At 42.5% G+C, this 22,261-nt stretch overlaps 2 protein-coding genes across 2 annotated transcripts in view; one reads left to right on the forward strand and one right to left on the reverse strand.

Moving 5' to 3' along the window:
• RELL2 (RELT like 2) overlaps positions 1 to 22,261 on the reverse strand; it is a 435,084-nt gene that overhangs the window by 199,195 nt on the left and 213,628 nt on the right. The gene's annotated exons all lie outside the window — the stretch shown is intronic.
• Positions 1 to 22,261, forward strand: part of FCHSD1 (FCH and double SH3 domains 1) — a 134,430-nt gene that overhangs the window by 30,315 nt on the left and 81,854 nt on the right. The window contains exons 4-6 of the mRNA XM_063446222.1: positions 6,637 to 6,710; positions 12,205 to 12,349; positions 14,839 to 14,975. Of these exons, the coding sequence (XP_063302292.1) occupies positions 6,637 to 6,710; positions 12,205 to 12,349; positions 14,839 to 14,975 (356 nt within the window). The remainder of the gene's footprint in view (positions 1 to 6,636; positions 6,711 to 12,204; positions 12,350 to 14,838; positions 14,976 to 22,261) is intronic.

Raw genomic sequence — 22,261 nt, forward strand, 5'->3', positions numbered from 1 at the left:
GCATTGTAAATGCTTTCCTATGCGACCGGCTGAATGCGAGCGCGGCTCCTGCCGCGCATGCGCATTCAGCCGATGACGTCGCGATCAAGATGGAGAGGAGGAGGAAAGCTCCCCGCCCGGCGCTGGAAAAAGAGGTAAGTTTAACCCCTTCCTCTCTCCAGAGCCCGGCGGGAGGGGGTCCCTGAGGGTGGGGGCACCCTCAGGGCACTCTAGTGCCAGGAAAACGAGTATGTTTTCCTGGCACTAGAGTGGTCCTTTAATGAAACCGTTTTGGTGTATAGAACATGCCCCTCCAGCCTCACTGCTCAATTCTCTGCCATTTAGGAGTTAAATCACTGTGTTTATGAACCTTAGTCACACCTCCCGGCATGTGACTTGCATAGCCTTCCTAAACACTTCCTGTAAAGAGTCATCTAAAGTTTATCCTTCCTTTATTGCAAGTTCTGTTTAATTTAGATTTTCTTATTCTTTGCTAAATTAATAGCTTGCTAGACCCTGCAAGAGCCTCCTGTATGTGATTTAAAGTTTAATTTACAGAGCAAGAGATAACATTTTTTACATCTGATTGAAAGTGAATTTTTTTTTTGTCAATCATTGCCAGGGAAGATGTGGCAAGGGCTGCATAAACAGAAATACAAGTGATTTAACTCCTAAATGGCAGTGAATTTAGCAGTACAACCTGAGAGACATGATCTATGCACTAAAACTGCTTCATTAACCCCTTAAGGCAGGGGCGTACCTAGAGCATTTGGCACCCCTCCACCCCCCAACTTTAAAATGTAAAAAGCAACCACAATTTCTTTTTTTTTATGTATTTAGCACTAAGCAGTGTTTATGCTTTTAAATGTAAGCATGTTTTTGTATGGAGTATGTTTGAGTGAATGTAGGATGTGTGTCTGTATGTGGTGTTGGCGTTTGAATGCAGGCATGCATTTTTATGTAGTGTGGTTTTTGAAGGCAGTGGTGTGGTTATATATAATGGTGACGTTGAAATGCAGGGTTGTATTTGTGTGTAGTGTTGGCGAGATTCAGAGATATATACACATACACACACCTAAATACACACTGACACACATGCAGATACATAGACACATAGGAACAATATATAGGGGGTAAGATACCACAATCCAAACTGGGGGGGGGGGGGGGCACTAAAACTTTTCACTAAGGGATTGGCAGCATGCAGTGCACGTTGGCATCAGTCAACAAATTTGCATATAATTCACATTAGCCACCCAGATTTCTTGTTCGTGGGCTAGCTGACACCTCTTAACGTCGATCTTTGTTTATCAGATAACTCGCTTATTTGCTCTGCTTATGTGGGATTGCCATATTTAGGGACACCAAATAAGGATAAGGGAGCTATCTGCTAAACAGAACCCTAATTTGGTATCTTTAAATATGGAAATCTCACATAAGGACACCAATTTAGAGAATTATCAACTAAACAGCTAAAAGATGAATTAAAAAAAAAAAACTTTTCCTAATTTCAGTTGTTTAGTAGATAACGCCCTTATTTGTTATCCTTATGTGGGATTGCAATATTTAAGGACACCAAATAAGGGAGCTATGTACCAAACACATACACATTTATATACACACACAATAACACAATAGGTGTATGTCTGTGTGTATATCTGTGATTGTGTGTATGTATATATATATATATATATATACGTGTGTATGTATGTGATGTTTGCGTGTGTATATCTAATTATGTGTGTTTGTAATTGTATGTGTGTGGGTCTGTGATTGTGTATGTCTGTGTTTATGTGTGTGGTTGCGTGTGTATCTCTGTAGTTAAGTGTGTTGTGTGTGTGTATATATATATGTGTGTGTGTGTGTGTATATATATATATATATATATATATATATATATATATATATATATACATACACACACACATAATTAGATATACACACGCAAACATCACATACATGCACACATTTAATAATTAAGAGGTCCACCCAGCCTCCCTACCTTGCTCTGGGAGGGCTAGAGTGGATCCTCAGTCCCTGGTAGTCAGTGGTTGCTGCTGGGATCTCTGTGCTCTTCATGCACACGTCCCTTGCACATCCTGTAATATGACGCCGATGCTTGGATGATATGTGCCGACTCACTGCAGGGCGAAGACAGACAGATACAGTCAGATGTACACAGTTATACGCATATACTGTCAAATACAGCCACATGCACACCGTACCAAACACAGTCACTTGCACACTGTCAAACGCACAGCTGCAGGCAGACAGTAACACACACAGTTACAGACCGACAGTCACACACACACACAGTCTCACACACACACAATTACAGGCAGACTGTAACATAGTTACAGGCAGCACACAGTCACACACACTCAGTGACATGCAGACAGTCCCAGGTAGACAATCACAGGCAGACATTCATACATACAGGCACAGGCAGACAGTCACACACACAGTCACCAAAAGTCAGTCTCATGCACAGTCACAGGCAGGCAGTCACACTCAGTCCCAGGTAAACTGTCACAGGCAGACATTCACACACACAGGCACAGGCAGACAGTCACAGACGCAGTCACAGGTAGACAGCCACAGGCAGACATTCACACACAGTCACAGCCACAGGCAGACATTCACACACAGTCACAGCCACAGGCAGACATTCACACACAGTCACAGATAGCCACAGGCAGACATTCACACACAGTCACAGATAGCCACAGGCAGACATTCACACACAGTCACAGATAGCCACAGGCAGACATTCACACACAGTCACAGATAGCCACAGGCAGACATTCACACACAGTCACAGATAGCCACAGGCAGACATTCACACACAGTCACAGATAGCCACAGGCAGACATTCACACACAGTCACAGATAGCCACAGGCAGACATTCACACACAGTCACAGATAGCCACAGGCAGACATTCACACACAGTCACAGATAGCCACAGGCAGACATTCACACACAGTCACAGATAGCCACAGGCAGACATTCACACACAGTCACAGATAGCCACAGGCAGACATTCACACACAGTCACAGATAGCCACAGGCAGACATTCACACACAGTCACAGATAGCCACAGGCAGACATTCACACACAGTCACAGATAGCCACAGGCAGACATTCACACACAGTCACAGATAGCCACAGGCAGACATTCACACACAGTCACAGATAGCCACAGGCAGACATTCACACACAGTCACAGATAGCCACAGGCAGACATTCACACACAGTCACAGATAGCCACAGGCAGACATTCACACACAGTCACAGATAGCCACAGGCAGACATTCACACACAGTCACAGATAGCCACAGGCAGACATTCACACACAGTCACAGATAGCCACAGGCAGACATTCACACACAGTCACAGGCAGTGGCGTACGTACCGCGGTCGCAGCTGCGACCGGGCCCGGCACTCCAGGGGGCTCGGCCGCCCTGCGGCCCCCCGCGACCGGGTAGCAGCTGCCATGCTTTGCGGCCCCGGCGGCAAACCGCCGGGGCCGCATGTTAAGGGTCCATCGGGTGGCCCATGCTGTCAGGGCCACCCGATGGACATGGATTGTAAGGGGGCCCGGTCTGCGCTGAGCGCTTTAAGAGCGCGACCGGACCCCCTGTGATGAGATCATCACACGCTGGGAGGAAGTGACCGCACGTCACTCCTCCCAGCATACTGAGAGCCCGCGCGGGAGGAAACAGAAAGGAGGAGGGAGTCAGAGTGAGAACTCTGACTCCTATCAGGCTGAGCCACCACTGGACCCCAGGGAAGTCACACATGGTAGGAAACATTTTGTGTCTCTGTATGTGTGTATGTATGTGTGTCTGTGTCTCTGTATGTGTGTATGTATGTGTGTCTGTCTCTCTGTGTGTGTATCCGTATGTATGTCTGTGTGTGTGTGTCTGTGTCTCTGTATGTGTGTCTGTCTCTCTGTGTGTGTGTGTGTATCCGTATGTATGTCTGTGACTCTGTGTTTGTATGTATGTGTGTGTCTCTGTGTGTATGTTTGTCTGTGTCTTTGTCTCTGTATGTGTGTGTGTGTATGTGTCTCTGTATGTATGTGTCTGCATGTGTGTATGTATGTGTCTGTTGGGGGTGTGTGAATGTGTTTGTGTCTGTATGTATGTGTCGGGGGGGGAAGGACCCACAGTCAGGGGGGAGAGGGTCAGGGTAGGGGGGGGGGACACGGATCAGATTCGCCACTGGTCACAGGCAGACATTCACACACAGTCACAGATAGTCACAGGCAGACATTCACACACAGTCACAGACAGTCAAAGGCAGGGATTCACACTCACAGACAGTCACAAGCAGTTTCACACACACAGTCACAGACAGTCAAAGGCAGGGATTCACACACACAGTCACAAGCAGTTTCACACACACACACACACACACACACACACACACTCACACTCACACTCACACTCACACTCACACTCACACTCACACTCACACTCACACTCACACTCACACTCACACTCACACTCACACTCTCTCTCTCTCTCTCTCTCTCTCTCTCTCTCTCTCTCTCTCTCACACTTACTTACTTACTTACTTACTTACTTACTTACTTACTTACTTACTTACTTACTGGTGGAGGAGTCCAGTCAGTGAGTCCCTGGGGTGTTGGAGTTGGGGAAGCAGGGCCTCCTTCCTGCTTCCCCTCAGTGTGCTGTAGTGAAAGGCAGCAAATGGAGGCTGGCTGTAGCTCCGCCCCCGCATCCGGTTTGGCTCCGCCCCCATTTCTCCGTGCAGTACACTGTACTGCTGAATTCCCAGCCCCTGCGTGTGTGAGCTGTGTGGCTCCCGGCGCCCTGTGCAGCCACACAGCTCACAGAGTCACAAGCCCTGGAGGCACCCCCTTACCTGGAGGCACCCCCTTACCTGGAGGCACCCCCCTAACTGGTGGCACCTGGGGCGGACCGCACCCCCCGCCCCCCCCTTAGTACGCCACTGCCTTAAGGACACCACTTCTGGAATAAAAGGGAATCATGGTGGAATATTTCCATCATCTGTCCTTAAGGGGTTAAGCTAAAGTTGTTTAGGTGACTATAGTATTCCTTTAATGCAAAGCACTTCTGGCTCTCATGGAAGAGGTGAATGACTCATGCATTGGTGAATACCTACATTTGGGTTGCCAGGGCACTTATAGACTTGTGGCACCATCTTTTTATTTATTTATTTTATTCTGTAATATTCAGCCGTAATACTCACCATTATTTCATGTGAAGTCTTTGATTGTAGGAAACTGATTTAAAATTCACAACCAATTATGGTAGAGGTTTCATAAGTCACAAGCTGTGACACCTATCATTTTAAATGTGTGTTCACTTCACCATAGCAAAACAGTCCACTAATTTTAAAATCTGCAAAATGGTAGTAGGGCTATCGGAAGCAGAATAAAACCTTCCTGGCTGTCTGTAATAGCTAGGTAGGTGTTTCTGCCCCCCCTTATAGAAATGCTATATTAATGTTTGTTGAAATCTGCACTTTAATAAACTGTCTAAATATGACATCCAATGGAATGATATCCAATGGAAGAGTGCCTGTACACTCCCTTTATTTGTAAATATGACAAACTCTAGACACATAAAGAGCTTCTGCTTTATACATGTGGAGTGTTCCTTTAAGGTTCAGTTAGCTGACTTAGTTCCACAATATAGACCATGATTGTTTAGTAGGAAATGATACTGTAAACACACCAAAAAACACCAGTGGAAGAAATACATGAAAGGATATAAAATTATATTTACCATTTCCAAACTAAAAATGTAGACATTAAAAACTTCTATGAATACAGTGGAGTCTCCATGATTCATCCTGGGAGGGGGGCACATAAGGTGCCAGGGACAAAAGTAGGGGGGCAATTATAAAGTGTGTGTGTGTGTGTGTGTGTGTGTATATATATATATATAATACACACACACACAGACTGACGGCTCGCTCTCTCCCACCCCCCTTACCCACACACACAGACTGAACCACATACACTGCTATAATAAATTGAATCTTGCACTCAATCCGAATACACAAAATCGGTCTAGCCAACATATTACTCCCCAGCTCTGTAAGATCATAGCCTCCCATACCCTTAATTCACTCTATGCCCAGGCCAGGGTTCCATAGTGATAAGTGGATTCCTAGTTTATGGAAACCAGAAGCCTTACTTACTGGTTTCTCCTGGCTTGTTCCCAAATTCTAGAATAAACTTGTGTTTTATAATTGTTTTCAAGTGCTCATATTTGGGATTCTAATTACTACTATTTTACTAATCAAGACTCTCTTCCACATGTTTAAATTAAATAATACATATGTAATGTTTTTCTATTTCCTTATTTAGTTTTGAAGATTTCAAATGCATTAACATTTTGTACTCTGTCTTGGGTCAGTCATATTCCTGTTAACTATGTAACTGGCAGTCAAAGCACACATCTTTTTTGGCTTAGACCAATATTTGTGAACCCAGAGCTAACCTCTGTTGGCATGAATGTGATGTCTAGTGGAATGTGTGGGCTTTTTATATACAAGTGCAGAATGTGTCAGAACAGTGTTAGGAAAAGCAGAATGTTCCAGTAAATAAGAGCAGCAGACAGAGACCTTTTATGAACATGCTGTTTTTGTGACCTTCAGGCATTGCAGAGGCTGGCAGGTCAGTACCTCAAACGAGATTGGCAACGTGGGAAAAATGAGACCAGTGAATGCAAGTAAGCAAAACAAAAAAAGTAAGTATAAATTATTGCTATTGCATGTAAATAATTGTATGGCCCACTTGACAGCCACTAGAGGTGGACTCAGGCAGCAATGAACCACTATATAAAGATTTAATGGTTCTATTGTCCCTTTCAGGACATATACATACTGGCTATAAGCATCTAACCTCTTGCAACTCAAAGATCCTGGCTGTCTAACCCCACAAAAAAAAGACTTAAACGTACTGCACAACTGGATACCCCTGTTTCTTTGTTTTTTATATATGCGAATACCCGGAGACATTAGGACGCACCCACCCTTACTGAAAAGTCTACTCATCTATATCCTATCAAGCATTGTTGCTCTAGTGAGACTCTTTTGGACTATTTCACTTTATTTTACTTTTCTGCTGGCGCAGCCCTACCCAATCTCTTTGTATTGTCTCATCTATTGAAGAATTTGAGGGGTCTCCTTTGTTTGGGTTGCTGCATATTGTTTGTAAATTAACGCGGATTTCCTTTTGTTTTCTGTAAAACCTTAAATGTCAGAGAAATTGCAATGTTTACATTGCAGGGTTAAGACAACCTCAAGTGGCTGTCTTCCAGAAAACTACTAGAGGTGCTTTGTGGACGGCTAGCATCTTCAAAATCCACACAGGAAATCATTGAATGCTTTCCTATGGGGAAATTCTAAACTATGTGCAGCGCTCACTTTCCATGCACATTAGGTTCCCCATCGGCGTTGGAGGAGGAATGAAGAGATCGACCTTAGAGTACAGTTTTGTATTTTTTATAGTGTTCCTTTAAGTCCAACCACACACTATGGAAAGTCCCAACTATATTGTCTCTGTAATTGGCACTAATGAAAAGTGGGGAAGCTTACGTTACAAGTATATTTACTATTTTGTTAGAAAATATAATAATTTTTGGCTTAACATGGAGTGGCATCTGGACCGCAACTGTTGGCCATGTACAACACTTTGGGTTGGTGAGTGGTCCAGTGCAGTCTGGATCCTACTGTGCTGTTGTTGATGCCTGGGGATGATTGAGTGTGCATGTGTGTGTGTATCGCAATGCAAGCTGGATTAAAACACCCGTGCTTTATTTTTAAGGCTACTTTTGCATTACTATTGCAGGTGGGAGACATTTTTAAATTTCACAGCTTGGGAAATGTTTTCCTTAGTTTAATTGGAATTTGTAAGACAATTGATTCTCAAGTCATTAGTTGCAGATGTCTTTTTAATAAAACATTTTCATAAACAGATGGATGTACAAAAGTTTGCAGCACTGCATAGTCGTATCCTTTGTAGAAAATAGCTGCTGTATACTTTTAGACTAGACATGAGCTGCCAAAAATTACACATTCTTTTCCAAAATGTCATTTATGATACAGGTCAAGGGAGCTAAAACAATGTTTGTTTTTGTTGTGCAACAATAAAGAAAATAAATAGTCAGTTGCAGTTGAGTAATTCCTCCTGCAGGACTAAATCTAGGAGTCACTCATTTTGAAAGTGTATAATTTATTTGTTATCAAAGTTAGTTTTCAATATATTCAGACATAAACAGTAGATGGTGCATACAAGCAGTATGCATGGGATACCAAAGGAAAAGTATAACAATTAGACAAAACACAAGGTGTGATGAATTGCTCACAAGGAGTAACAATGCAGACACAATCCATCAGGGATCATTGTATGTGTGCATTACATATTAATACAACGTATTAATACAACCCTACTTGGCACAGTGTAGCCACTGTGGGCGGCACTCCAAGACTGTCTTTGAGTAGAGCAAGTGCAAGGTTGTGACCATAGCCAGCTCCACATACGAAAAATGGGTATTCGATTTTGCGTGCTGAATAGCTGTGTAGGCTACCTTAGGGTACTGTTCTGGCCAGGGGGACTGTTACGATTGCCCCCTGTCTAGCAGGAGGGTTGATCGCTTGGATGTCCTGGTTCCCGGCTTGAAGAGTAGAATGGAGCGATACTCGGTAGAGACCTGTAAGTGTAGAATCTCCCCCTAGCTATGGTGCAGCTAGGATATTCTTTCCCCCCACAAAACGAGTCGAGGCTGCGAATTGAGGGTCAAAATGAGAACTGAGGACTGGGATGCCCAGCCTGCTTTTTATTGGCAATACATACAAAGAGGACACTCCCAAGGGGAGGCATAAAATACCCAATCATATATTGGGTTCAACCCACATGTCCCCTCCCCTCAGATAACCAAGTAACACAATTATATTACACATACTTTTGTCCACATTCTGGATGTACCCCAAAACCAGGGGGTACACCCATACACCCTGCATCGCTAGATAGATCTTGTTCTGGAGGCCAACATATCCAAAAACTGGTTGGATCGAATGAGCGGTTCGGGAGTTAGGGGCTCCTAAAGTTTAGACCGACCGCACGGACTTTTCAGCCGAAAATAGTTCCATACGTTTAGGCCTTGCGGTCGGTCTTCGTTCGGACGGTAAAAACCCCACAACCCTTTGTCTTCCGTAGTCCTTCCTGGGGTCGCTGTAATCCCCAGGTGCAGGGCAAGTGCTTTACTGAACGGTGAATAGTTCGGTATGTCCAACACTGAGTTCTGTGATCCTGGAGGTCTCAGCGGTGTTCGCCTAGGTGGGTCTCCGTTTTTGGTTCCAGATGATTCTGGGCGACCACCGCTGATTGTAGGTAAGATGGCCGCGACCACGTGCAAAAGTCCCGAAATGGCGGCCACCTCTAGGTGTACATAGCGGGTTCGGGCTGGACCATACGAGGACTGTAAATTCGTCAGAACAGTGTCCAAAGCACCAAAAGTATGGGACCGAATAAATCTTTTATAACAGGGGACAACAGTAATGTAACAGGGACCATATCCTCTCCACTGTCATTTGCCAGAATTCTGTGAAAGTGGCCATACATTCATTGAAGCAATTTGTAAGCAGCGTAACTACTTATTCCTGCATAGAGGGAATTTTCTGGCTCTTCCATTTAAGAGTTATTAAATTTTTAGGTTCTATGATCACGTGAGTTGCTTGGGCTCGCTGGTAAAAGGAAAAGGGGGAAAGGGTAGGCTATGCACATGTAAATTGCAGCCGACAAAAGGAGGGTCAATTCACATAAGCAATTAAGTCTCGGACCTGAGTACACAATTTTTGGAGAAGGGGACAAGCCCATGGAATAAGTCTAGATGTTCCTGTCAGCTGAAGGCAGCTCTAACAGGCAGGAGTGGTAGTATTATATACTTTATGTAATCTATTTGGTGTCCAATACCATCTGTCAAAAGATTTCCTAAGTTCCTCAATTTGGTTATAGCACCATGTGATGCCTTTCAAGCTATTAAGCAACTTGATCTACTAATCTGCATCATTCTCCACTCCACAGTCCCTCTCAAATTGTAGCATATAAGCAGGTATCTTTCAGTGTGGAAAGAAGGAGGGGGTGATATTGGTAGCGTTCGGAAGACAATAATTTTGGGACCACCATAATTTTGACTGCATGTTTGAACGCTGCCCATGAGATCATCAGGTGCTTCCATGGAGGTGTCTCCTGGTCTGTTTGAAAAGGAGAACATTGTTATTTTTTTGGTAAGATGGCTATTGATTTGGTAATCCACGTCTGTAAGCAAGTCAGATAATCCATACATTCAAACCACTGGTAAGGCCTGCATTTTTCTATTAAGCGTATAGTATATAAGCTTTCCAAAGTTGTCCAGAAGAGAGGCCAGAGGAGAAAGAGAGAGAAAATATAGTCTGTGAACAGACACTTTGTGCTCTGTTGTCAACTTTCAAGTCATGGATTCTAGGATATGCTTGAATACACTGTGCTACTGATTCAAGTGAGAGAACAAATATTAGCAATAAGAGAGGACAACCCTGCCTACATTCACACTTATTTTAACACATTTGACAATATTTAAGGAGCTTTGGATAGATTGCTATCAACCAGGCAGTTTACTTCAAACCAGCTCTAAATATAGCTAATCATTTGTGTAACTGGCATGGTACGTATACGTTATAACCAGTAATTTTGGTTTACAGTTGTGAATAAACAGTAGGCAGTGGCAAATGGAATCTATAGAAATGTAAACAGAAATCTAAAGAGTACACACTATGTGCTAATTTGCATGTTGTGACTCTGCTTTCCGGAAGGATCATAGCAACTAATTTCCAAATTGGCTCTTATCTTTTTATATTATCAATCTTTTTAGACTTATACCATTGTTTATCTGACTGTACTCCATACATTTGAAAGATTTTGCTCCTTTTTCCATCTTCCACCAGGAGTTGAGGCAGTATGTGGCTTTGTGAGTGCATACATTTTAACTTGTTGTGATTCACAGTTGCTGGCAAGTTAAGAAAAAGTCAATCTGTAACATTACCATTCATAATGAGGCTTGACTGCTGACCCATATACCCCCCACCGTTGCCACAATAACACACTGGACACCATTTAAAGTAGATTAGGGCAATGGCCACAGCTTTATTTAAAACATAGTAAACTCTTGATTCCTGTCAGCTGTTGAGTGAAAGCCCAACAGACCGTTCTCCATACTTAATCTCCAAGAGCCCAACACTAGCCATCAGCCTTGCGCCGACTGTAGTCTCCCCATGGTGACCTTTCGTCATACTCCTTCTTTTTGCTTACGCTGTGCAGGGAAAACCGCCAGCTGTGACAATAGGAAAAACACAAAGAGAAACCACACAACACACCACCACAAAACAACCAGAGATGGTGGGAAATTCAGTGAGGGGCTTTAAACCAGTGTTTCCCAACCCAGTCCTCAAGGCACACCTACCAGTCCAGGATTTAAGGATTACCCAGTTTTGTCTAAGGTGTTTTTTCTTTTTTTTCTAAAAACACCTTAGACAAAACTGGGTAATCCTTAAATCCTGGACTGGTAGGTGTGCCTTGAGGACTGGGTTGGGAAACACTGCTTTAAACCACTCCTGCTGACTGGTAAGACCCCTCCCCTGCTCTCCCATTATAACTCCTTCACCATTTGCAACATTGTTGCTAACTAACAACAGCCCACCATCCTGGCCAGCAGTCATGTTTCCCCTTTCCCTATTTGTCCAGGGGGATACTTAAAGTTTCAATGTCAAACTAATAGTGTTGTTGTTTTCAGACATTTTAATTAAGCCTATAGCAATTTTTAAAACTGTACACTATACCTTGTGACATTGAGCCACAAGAGCATGTTTGGAACCGTTGCACAGTGGTTTGGCAGTTTTTGTTATTTCCTTCCCCAAATGTCGCAGAATACTGGCAGCTTATCAGTTCAACCAAGGAAATGTTCTTATTGGCTGCTGGCCAATTTTTTTTCCTGTAAATTTCTGAGCAGTTTTAGCTCTACAGCCTTATTTTCAATGTTGATTAAATCTAAATTTACTGCTAGTTGAATATAATCTGTTTGGATAATTATTGTAAAAAGGTAAATGCTTTATACGGTTACGGTACAGCTTTAAGTTGCATTGATTTATTTGAACATCCCTTTACTAATGTTGGTTTGATTTACCTAGGAGTGTGTTTTCTGTGTGGAAGGCCACCGTTGAAGGTACTGCGTCGATCGGGCAGACTCGTGTTGCAGCTGCTGAGAACTATAAAAACTTAACCTCAGAAGCAGCCAAAACTGTTAGAACTGCAAAGGAACAGTTGTTAAAAAAGGTAAACATAACTGTTGCCACATTATGATGTTAATGGATTCCAAGTGTAAAGGTAGTCTTAAATATCATATGATTGTGTACTTTTTCTTAGGAGGATGTGTAAGGAAATATTTTGGCCTCAGTCTAAAACTGGAGTAATCAGTAAGCTTGTAGCCTGCTTGATAGTTGTGAATGTTTATAACATATATAATCTTATAATAAGATGAAGAGGATGACCAGGACATCACTCAATGATTACTTCTAAGTGACCACTGGTGAATTTGGACCCTAGCTACTCCGTTTTCACTGTCATTGGCCTGGATTTTCCTCAAAAGATGTCTAGCTTTTGTCTGACGATCACATCCATGTGGCTCACTTAGTTAGGTTGCAGTCCCTGCTAGTTATCTGGAGAAAAGGAGACCTATTATATACAGGTTTCCTACCTGTATACAGTTTCCTCACTCCTGGCACATTACACTAATACAACCAAGAATATACAACATGCACCTAGAATGAATAGCAAAATATATTATGCTGCTGTGTACAGTTCTCCAAATACAGAGCTAGAAAGCAATGTTGATCTAAAACAATAGATTGAATTTGTGAAGCTTTTCCTTCTACAGCTCAGCTTCCCTATGGCTTCTTCACTGTTGCAATGCAACACTCATGACACAGCTAGTCCAGGTATTCTTCAATCAAATGTAATATATGGTATAACAATTTATTTGTATCTGATTACAGCAAGGAACTGCCATGTATAACAGCTCAATGAAGTGGTCTGGGTGCCAGGTCCCCCAGATTGTAACCCTCTAGATATAAACCTAGCAATTTCAGAGAAACTGATATGTTTACATTGCAGGGTTAATCCAGCCTCTAGTGGCTGTCTTCCTGACAGCCGCTAGAGGCGCTTCTGCGACACTGAATGCGAAAATTGCATTCAGCATGCAGAACGTCCATAGGAAAGCATTGAAGAATGCTTTCCTATGGGCGTTTTTAATGTGGGAGCGGCTCTGGCTGCGCATTTCGCTCCACTCGGGAGCTGACGTCTGAGTGGGAGGAGAGGTCACCAGCGCCGAGGAAGCCTGGCGCTGGATTAAAGTAAGTAGCTGAAGGGGTTTTAACCCCTTTAGCCCAGTGGGAGGGGACCTAGGGGTTATATAGTGTCAGGAAAACAAGTTTGTTTTCCTGACACTATAGTGATCCTTTAAGTGCACATTTATAGCATTAACACTGCTCTAAAGACAGGACCTGGTGACTCAGGTGGTCACAAGCCTACATCACACACAAAGTGATAAAAAATAAACTGAGTCTGCTAAGCAAAGCAAATGAAACAGGTTTTATTTATTTATTTTTTCTCAGCACTTGTAAGTGGGAAAAAAATACAATTACAAATTTTTTAAGCTTTTAATGTTCTGTTTTGACAAATCTCTTAACCTTTAAAACAGTCTTGTAAGATAATTACAATAAACTTTCTTGAAACAAAAAAAAACTGCTAGGCATCTATCAGATCACTGTGATTGGTTGGCTTCCAAGCTAACCATTCAGTGTTCCTGCTTAGAATTCTCAATGAAGTGGTCTGGGTGCCATGTCCCCCCTAGGTTTTAACCCTTCAGATGTAAACATAGCAGTTTCAGAGAAACTGCTATGTTTACATTGCAGGGTTAATCCAACCTCTTGTGGCTGTCTTCCTGATAGCCGTTAGGGGCGCTTCTGTGACGCTGGATGCGAAATTCGCATCCAGTGTGCAGAACGTCCATAGGAAAGCATTGAGAAATGCTTTCCTATGGACTGTTTGAATGCGCGCGCGGCTCTTGCTGCGCATGCGCATTCTGCTCCATTCGGGAGCTGACGTCTGTGTGGGAGGAGAGGTCACCAAAGTCGAGGGTGCCCGGCGCTGGATTAATGTAAGTAACTGAAAGGGTTTTAACCCCTTCAGCACCACGGGAGGGGGGCCCTGAGGGTGGGGGGGTCCTAAGGATGCAATAGTGTCAGAAAAACGAGCTTGTTTTCCTAACACTATAGTGATCCTTTAATATAATGATCCTTTCATCAAGTTTTGAAAGAAATTAGATTGTTTTGAATGAAATATGAGAACAACGTATCCCTACCTTTGGTATAGGCCAGGATCCTTTAGCCATATAGATGCACCTTGGGTCAGACAGTGTTTGGAAATCTCTGTACAGTCTCTATGGTCTTCCCTGCTTGACTCCCTGCACAGTGCAGTGACTTAATCAGTCCGACTAACTGTCAAATTCAAACAGGGAGCTTGATCTCCACCCCATGTCAACTTTTTTCAACCTGCAGTTTTTATATAAGGAAAAGTAGTCCCTAATTTTTCTTATATAAAATTTTAGGAAAAAAAACTTTAAAAATATTTTTACATGTACCGTTTGTCTTGTTCTGTGTGTATTGGACAGTATAATTTCTAAAGCATAATACTTTGATTTGTCAGAGCTTAGATTAATTTTACTGTTCATATTTGGTATAAAATAAAATCTTTCTTTGTTCCAGAGTATGGAGCAACTTTTGAAAATTCAGAATGAACTTCTGGAGACTGTGAAAGAAGTAGGAAAAACGAAAAAACATTATGTCCAACTAGAACGCATTAGAGAGGTGGCCAAAGAGAAGGCAGCTGATGCAGAGGCACGGTATGAAAACTTTAACGTTATCTGGAAAAATAAGTTCCCAGTAGTAATGTTTGATGCTATTCTTGTGCTTTCAGATTTGTATATGAAGGGATTATAAAGCATAAGGGTGTGAAATGGCTATTGTGCTATGAATTATTACATTTAAAATAAAACACTGCATGTTTTCAGGAAAAATCTACTTGGTTCAATGATTGAAATGCTGAATTATGAATTAAAAGGCAAAGACCAATCTTCTTTAACTTATTTTTACTAATAACTGACACTGCACACACAAACTGCAATCTTTAGTTTTTCTGTTTACCGTTCGTTTTTTTGGTTTTTTTAAATGCATGTGTTCTATAATTAATCTTCAAACCGATATTGTGTTGTATTTAATACTTTGTAGCTAATTTGTGGCCTCTATTGGGATATTTATTCATATTTATAGGGGAATATTTACAGGTGAAGAAGAGCCTGCTGAAACAAATTTACAATCTATGAGGGTTTAAAGTAGACTGATATATCGTTCGGTGTCTTACCAAACAACACTGATACTGGTGAGGTGGTCTGGCCAGGGCTCGAACCTGGGTTTCCTGGTTCCCTGGTACCATTGCTCTAACGAGCAAATCTGCTCTGCTCTATCTACTATGCATTTAGTATCTATAGTATGTACAAATATGTTTAGATACTATAATTATATTATCATTTTTCTTTTCTTTAAATCTACTTTTCAAGGTAATGCCATGTTTCTGATTTTTTTTTTTTTTTTGTTCTTTGTGACATTGCAACTGTAGGTAAAGTGGACTCATGCAGAAAAGCATACTAAAAAACTATTGGATCAGGAACACAAACTTGTATTATTGACCTTGTAGTGTTAAAACCACAATAAAGCCCCCTTGTTCCCCTAAATATTGTCTGACCTTATCAGAAGTGATGTTCTGTGCCAATCACAATGCTTGTTCATTGGCCAATCAGCATCTCCTCATAGAGATGTATTGAATCAATGCATCTCTAGGTGGAATGTTCAGTGTCTCCATGCAAAGGGTGGAGACACTGAATGTAAGTGCTGCACACTGTGCAGCAATGCCCCTGAAAGCACATCTAATAGTAGTAGCCATATATGCAGTGGCCAGTGGAGGTATCCCTATGCTGCAATCTAAACACTGCCTCTTCTCTGGGAAAAAAAAGTGTTTATTGCATTATGCCTGGAGGGGCTGATTATGCTCACCAGAACAAATACAACAAGCTGTACTTTTTCTGTCAACTATAGTGTCCCTTTTAAAAAAAACATTTTTTTTCACATTTTTGAATAAAATATTTTTTACACATCCAGTGCAATTGATAAATAGTTCTCTAAATAGATTAATTAATCAGTCCTATTTGTTAAATGCCTAATATGGCTAGAATCAAAGTTCATTTTTTGGTAGTTAATGCTCACTTTACCAACTCCACTTAACACTATACCAGCCATACTCCTTACCACTCCTTACCACAAAACCCTACCCTTATTACTAAATCTAACCCAAATCCCACCCCTAACCCTAAGGATACCCTCCACTAATATAAATTCTTAGGGTTTGCCAGTAAAAACTGTATAGAGTGTTCTGTGACTACCATCTGCTGGTTGTTTCTATAATGGTATTCTGTGTAAGTATGGATTACATGTTCATTGGTGCTCGGCTTTACCAGCATGGGGAAAGGCAGGGAGACCCTGCCAGGGTCTATTTAGACCCTGAGGTTCTATCTTCACAAGCTTGCAGCCCAGAAGCACTGAGATTGAGTTCAATTCCTTGGCGGCATTGTCTAGGATGGAGTTAACTGGTTTAATCAGTACTGACTTCCAGCGCTGTATACAGCTTATCTTAGCCATGGTGAAAAGGTGAGTAAAATCACATTTCCTATTCAAGGGGGTTGGAGAACTAAATAGTTTAGTTTAATGCTTGTATTCCTGACATTACAGCGTTCCTTTAAGAAAATGTCACTGTCTTGAGGATTTTCCTTTTTTTGGCTGAAAAGTTAACAATATTTCTATTATTATGGTTACATGTGCGATATGTTAAGGGGGATTGTTATCATTATTTCCGGTCTAGTTCAGACAAATAATGCACTTATACCCTTTTACCACCAGCACTAAGTCACGCCTACTCTTGGAGTAGGGTGCGTTTGTGACCGTGAGTGCTTAAGGTTGCTTAAAGGGACAGTGTAGGCACTTTATCTGCTTCATCTAATTTAAAGGATCACTATAGGGTCAGGAACACAAGCATGTATTCCTGACCCTATAGTGTTAACACCACCATCTATCCCCCCTGGGGCCCTCATGCCTCCATAAATATAGTAAAAATCTTAAAATCTGGTTATAGTGTGTGGAGTCCCCTGTTGCCATGACTTCATTCAGCATTAAATGGTTTTTGATTCTTTTATGTTTTAATTCTAAACGAGAGTCCCCAGCAGCCTATCCCCTCTTTGCTGCTTTGGCAAATAAGAAAGTATTAGCCTGAGCGTTAATTTGCAGCTGTGATTGGCTGAGCGTGTCAGCTGACTCAGTGTTCCAATTGATGGTATGAATGGGTATGACTACAAGGAAGTGTGTAATCTCTGCCTTAGCCACACTTCCAGAAAGGGCCAAACTGCTATTTAGTGTTAAACTGCTCAAACATGGTTTTACTCTGAATGGAGGGACAGTGCCAGGGGACTCCAGGCACTATAACCAATTCAAAGAGATTAAATGGTTATAGTGCCTACAGTGTCCCTTGATTTATTATTTATTTATTTATTATTGCGATTTATAAAGCGCCAACAGATTCCGCAGCGCTGTACAATATACACATACAAATACAAGAGGTGAGAGAGCCCTGCCCGTAAGCTGATATCTAGCCATTGGAGCTCTTTTATACAAAGTGCTTGGCTAGTTGGCCCGTGAACTTACAATCTAAAGGATACAATGGAGATTTGAGACAAGAGGTAGCAGGGGAAGTTTGGAGGTGATGGCTGAACGAGTTAACAGAGAAGCAGCTATTGGTAAGATGTTAGGGGAATGAAGAGGTAATTGGGTGAGAATCTCAAACAGCTGGAGAAGCATGATATATATTAAAGGGTAGCCTGGGTGGGTGGGAAGTGGGGAGAAAAAATGCAGTCTTTCACTGAGTTGAGTGAGGCCTGAAGAACAGAGAATGGGATTGAACAGTTATGTGGAGGTATTTACAACTGGGGAGGAGAAAATAGGTAGGTGGGTGGATGGGGGGGGGGGGGGGGTAGGGGGGAGAGGGGAGAGGGGTAGAGTATCCATGTGTTCTATACTATTGAAAAGTTTAGCAACCAAATTCTATCACCCACAATATTAATAACTGACTACATGAAATATTGGTCAGAAACATTAAATGACTAAAGTACATACTGCATGCACAGAATCAGGGCCGGCCTTAGGGGTGTGCGAGCTGTGCGGCCGCACAGGGCGCCATGGAGCAGGGGGCGCCGTGGATTTAAAAAAAAAAAAAAAAAATTTTTTTTTTTTTTTTTTTTTTTTAAATTTGCAGCGGGGGCGGAGCTTACCGTGCGGCGGGGGCGGAGCTAAAAGCGCCGGAAAACTGCTGCAGGGGAAGCAGGAAGGAGTCCCTGCTTCCCCACCAAACAGTCACCAGGAGCCAGGTAACTGTGACTCTCTGCCTGTGTTTATTACTGTCTGTGTGTGTATGACTGTCTGCCTGTGTGTGTCTGTGTGTATGACTGTCTGCCTGTGTGTGTGTGTGTGTCTGTGTATGACTGTCTGCCTGTGTGTGTGTGTGTGTCTGTGTATGACTGTCTGCCTGTGTGTGTGTGTCTGTGTATGACTGTCTGCCTCTGTGTGTGTCTGTGTGTATGACTGTCTGCCTCTGTGTGTGTCTGTGTGTATTACTGTCTGCCTCTGTGTGTATTACTGTCTGTGTCTGTGTGTATGACTGACTGTCTGCCTGTGTGTGTCTGTGTGTGTGAGACTGTCTGCCTGTGTGTGTGTGTGTGTGTGTGTGTATATGACTGTCTGCCACTGTGTGTCTGTGTGTATTACTGTCTGCCTCTGTGTGTGTGTCTGTGTGTATGACTGTCTGCCTCTGTGTGTATGACTGTCTGCCTCTGTGTGTATGACTGTCTGCCTCTGTGTGTGTGATTGTGTGTATGACTGCCTCTGTGTGTATGGCTGTCTGCCTCTGTGTGTATGGCTGTATGGCTGTCTGCCTGTGTGTGTCTGTGTGTATGACTGTCTGCCTCTGTGTGTGTCTGTGTGTATTACTGTCTGTGTCTGTGTGTATGACTGACTGTCTGCCTCTGTGTGTGTCTGTGTGTGTGTGTGAGACTGTCTGCCTGTGTGTGTGTGTGTGTGTGTCACATACAACCAATACACGCATATCACACACTGTTAATACACCCATTACAAATATCACACATAGCATACATATCACACACAGTCATCACACCTACTATCACATACACAGACAACACAAACATTACAGCATACATGGATGACGGGGGGGGGGAGGGGGGGGCGCTGTGAAGATTTTTCGCACAGGGCGTCAAAATGCCTAAGGCCGGCCCTGCACAGAATAATACAAACTACAGGTAAAATGGTTCCAAATCTATAGAAATACATGAGAATGTTAGCAATACAGGAGGTGGAGTATCTTCCAGCTTCAGTCAGTACCTGAGATTGGTAGGTGTTTCACTGCAGGATGGAAAATGCAGTCTTTCACTGAGTTGAGTGAGGCATTTTATTGTAAAGTTGTGAATGCCTGCTATAGCCACCAGAACTCTGGCAGCCTTTGTGTCATCTGGGAGCAGCTAGAAACCCTGCATGGTCAGCCATTCTCCACAAAGCAATAAAGCAAAATAGCTATAGAGTAAAAGTGTACATACTGATATTTATTCATTAGTGCTTCAGGTTCGCCTTGGGGGATCCAGCCAGTATTAGAAGATGACGACAACCTACTGTAGCACTATTTTATTTTTATTTTTTTAGTGAATGTTTTCTTTTTTCATACAGCATTATTTTAGCTTTTACTTGCGATTTTTATAATACAAAACTTGAAAAATGCAAGAAAATACTTTTGTATGGAAGGGAAATAGAAACCTGGAACAGCCTTCTTATAGAATGAGTAATGGAAATCAAGGATGTTTGAGTGTTCAGAAGGATATTTATAAAGCACAAGTCTGAGATCTCATTCTGGATTATTTTCTAATTAGCCATGATATTTATTGTGGTACTGCTTTCACAAACTGGTTACTTTACGCTGATCACATCCAGTCAATCCTTTTTTTAATTTAGCATGTAAAAGACTACGCAATGTGTCTGTTCATAAGTTAGTTCCTCTTTCATTATTATGCACTCTTGTTCTGTGCTGCTGATAACATTTATGGTTTCCGGTGTCGTAGTCTGATACCATGCTCTGCCAGCTTTCAGTGTGATCTTTGGTTTATGAACGTAGAATCTATTAAAACAATGGAAATTTTCAGACTACGCATACCGTCTGGACCTAATAATATAAATGACTCAAGTCTTTGTCACTGGCAGGTCACATGCATTGAGAATTACTTTATTTTTGTAATATTATTTATTTATTTTTTACCATGAAAGAAATTCTCTGCTTATTTACAATTTTGTTCTTCTTCTAATGCTACCTAGGATTTTAAATAATGTTCACTAGAATTGAAGATGTCATCAGATTAAAAGTATCAATTGCTATTAATGTTTATTTAGTATAGATCTGATGAATAAATATTGGATGCATTTGCTAGAATAAATGGCAAATTGAGCAATGGCTGAGTTAATACAAGTTTGTCTATAAGATGCTTTTAGACGGACTTAAATCATTAAGGTCAGAAAATGTTTATTGCATTGATCTGGGAATATATTTTTAGCATGCCACAATGAAAATGTAATGTAATTTATGAGATCAGAAAATGATGTCAGAGTGTAGAAAAGCCTCCCATGTAGGTATGCACATCAAGGGTATTAACTTAAAGCGGCACTGTCTTGCCAAACTTACCTTTCCTTAATCTCTTCCTCTTCTCTCCCTCTCTCAGGATCTGTTCTTCTTTTCTTCCTGTCTGCTCTAGTTTTCTTTAAAACATAAGACAAAGTAGGGACTATTTTGTCTTATGCATTTTTCCTACACTTGACCAGCTTTCACCCAGGGGAGGAGTAAAGTCTGCTCGATTTCCTGTGGTCAAAGTGTGGTGGAATCTCGGTAAAAATAAATTTAGTAGGCCGAGATTACCACGTGGCATGTGTACGTGCATATGCTGACGTATCGATCAGTTGGTTGCACGAGGCAAGATACGATCAGTAGTGTACGGAGCATGTGCAAGAATACAGGATATAGTATTCCCCTCCTCCATTGTGCTGGACAAGCCATGCGGTCAAACAGGAAGTTAATTCTTATTTGTGTTGATTGGTTAAGAGAATGTGCGGGTGGAGCTTAATATGGGAGGAGTTATGTGCCTATATAAGGAGCCTGCACTATTGTCCGGGGCTCAGAACTTGTTGTATTTTGGTGACGCTAGTCCCTCTGAGTCCCGATCGGTGATCCAATAAAGAATCTCTTCCTTCCTGAAGAAACCTGTGTCCATCTCTCTGTGCTTGGCTTCCGTCAGTTTCTCCGGTATCATTTAGTGCATTGGCCGGGAAGCTCATCGTTCAACGGTAGCTGAGAGGCAGAGGCGTGAGACGGTCTATCTTTGCCCACGTTCTCTACGGCTGCACCCCTGAACTTCTGCGTGGACCTCCCTTCGTCTCGGCGCCACTGGTCCGTTGTCCAGGAGATCATCGGCCTCTACGTGAGAAGTGCTGGGGTGTCCCCGTCGATGAGTGTGAACTCAGGTTCAGGAACGAGGAGGTAAGACAACTGCTGTTTTAGACGGCAGAACCCACTAGGGGTATACCGATTGTGCGGTAGGCCCAAAGGGGTTTAAATCTGTGTATCTGCCCCCTCTGTCGGAGGGAAGGAGCGAAGGCGCACCGCTCGATCGAACGCTCTTTAGTCAGACCGTTTGATTCTGTTAGTCAGGCGGGGCTCTGGTGTAAATAGCCCTAGCCGGACACCGGTGTCTTGTCTAGACTAGCGTTCTAGGGTGTATATTTTGTTCGCTAGGTCGGAGGGACCGGGAGACTAAGCGGCGTCTGTGTAAATTCGGTTCGCTAGCTCTCAACCTATCTGGGCTAAGTGGGAAGGCGTGTAAATTTGGAACCCACTAGACTTTTGATAGTGCGACTAAGAGGCGTCTGTGTAAATTCGGTCCTCTAGCTCGCTATATGTGGTGATTGGGCAGTGTGGCTAACC

The sequence above is a fragment of the Pelobates fuscus genome, chromosome 3, assembly GCF_036172605.1.
Source record: "Pelobates fuscus isolate aPelFus1 chromosome 3, aPelFus1.pri, whole genome shotgun sequence".
In the NCBI taxonomy this organism is placed as follows: Eukaryota; Metazoa; Chordata; class Amphibia; order Anura; family Pelobatidae; genus Pelobates; species Pelobates fuscus.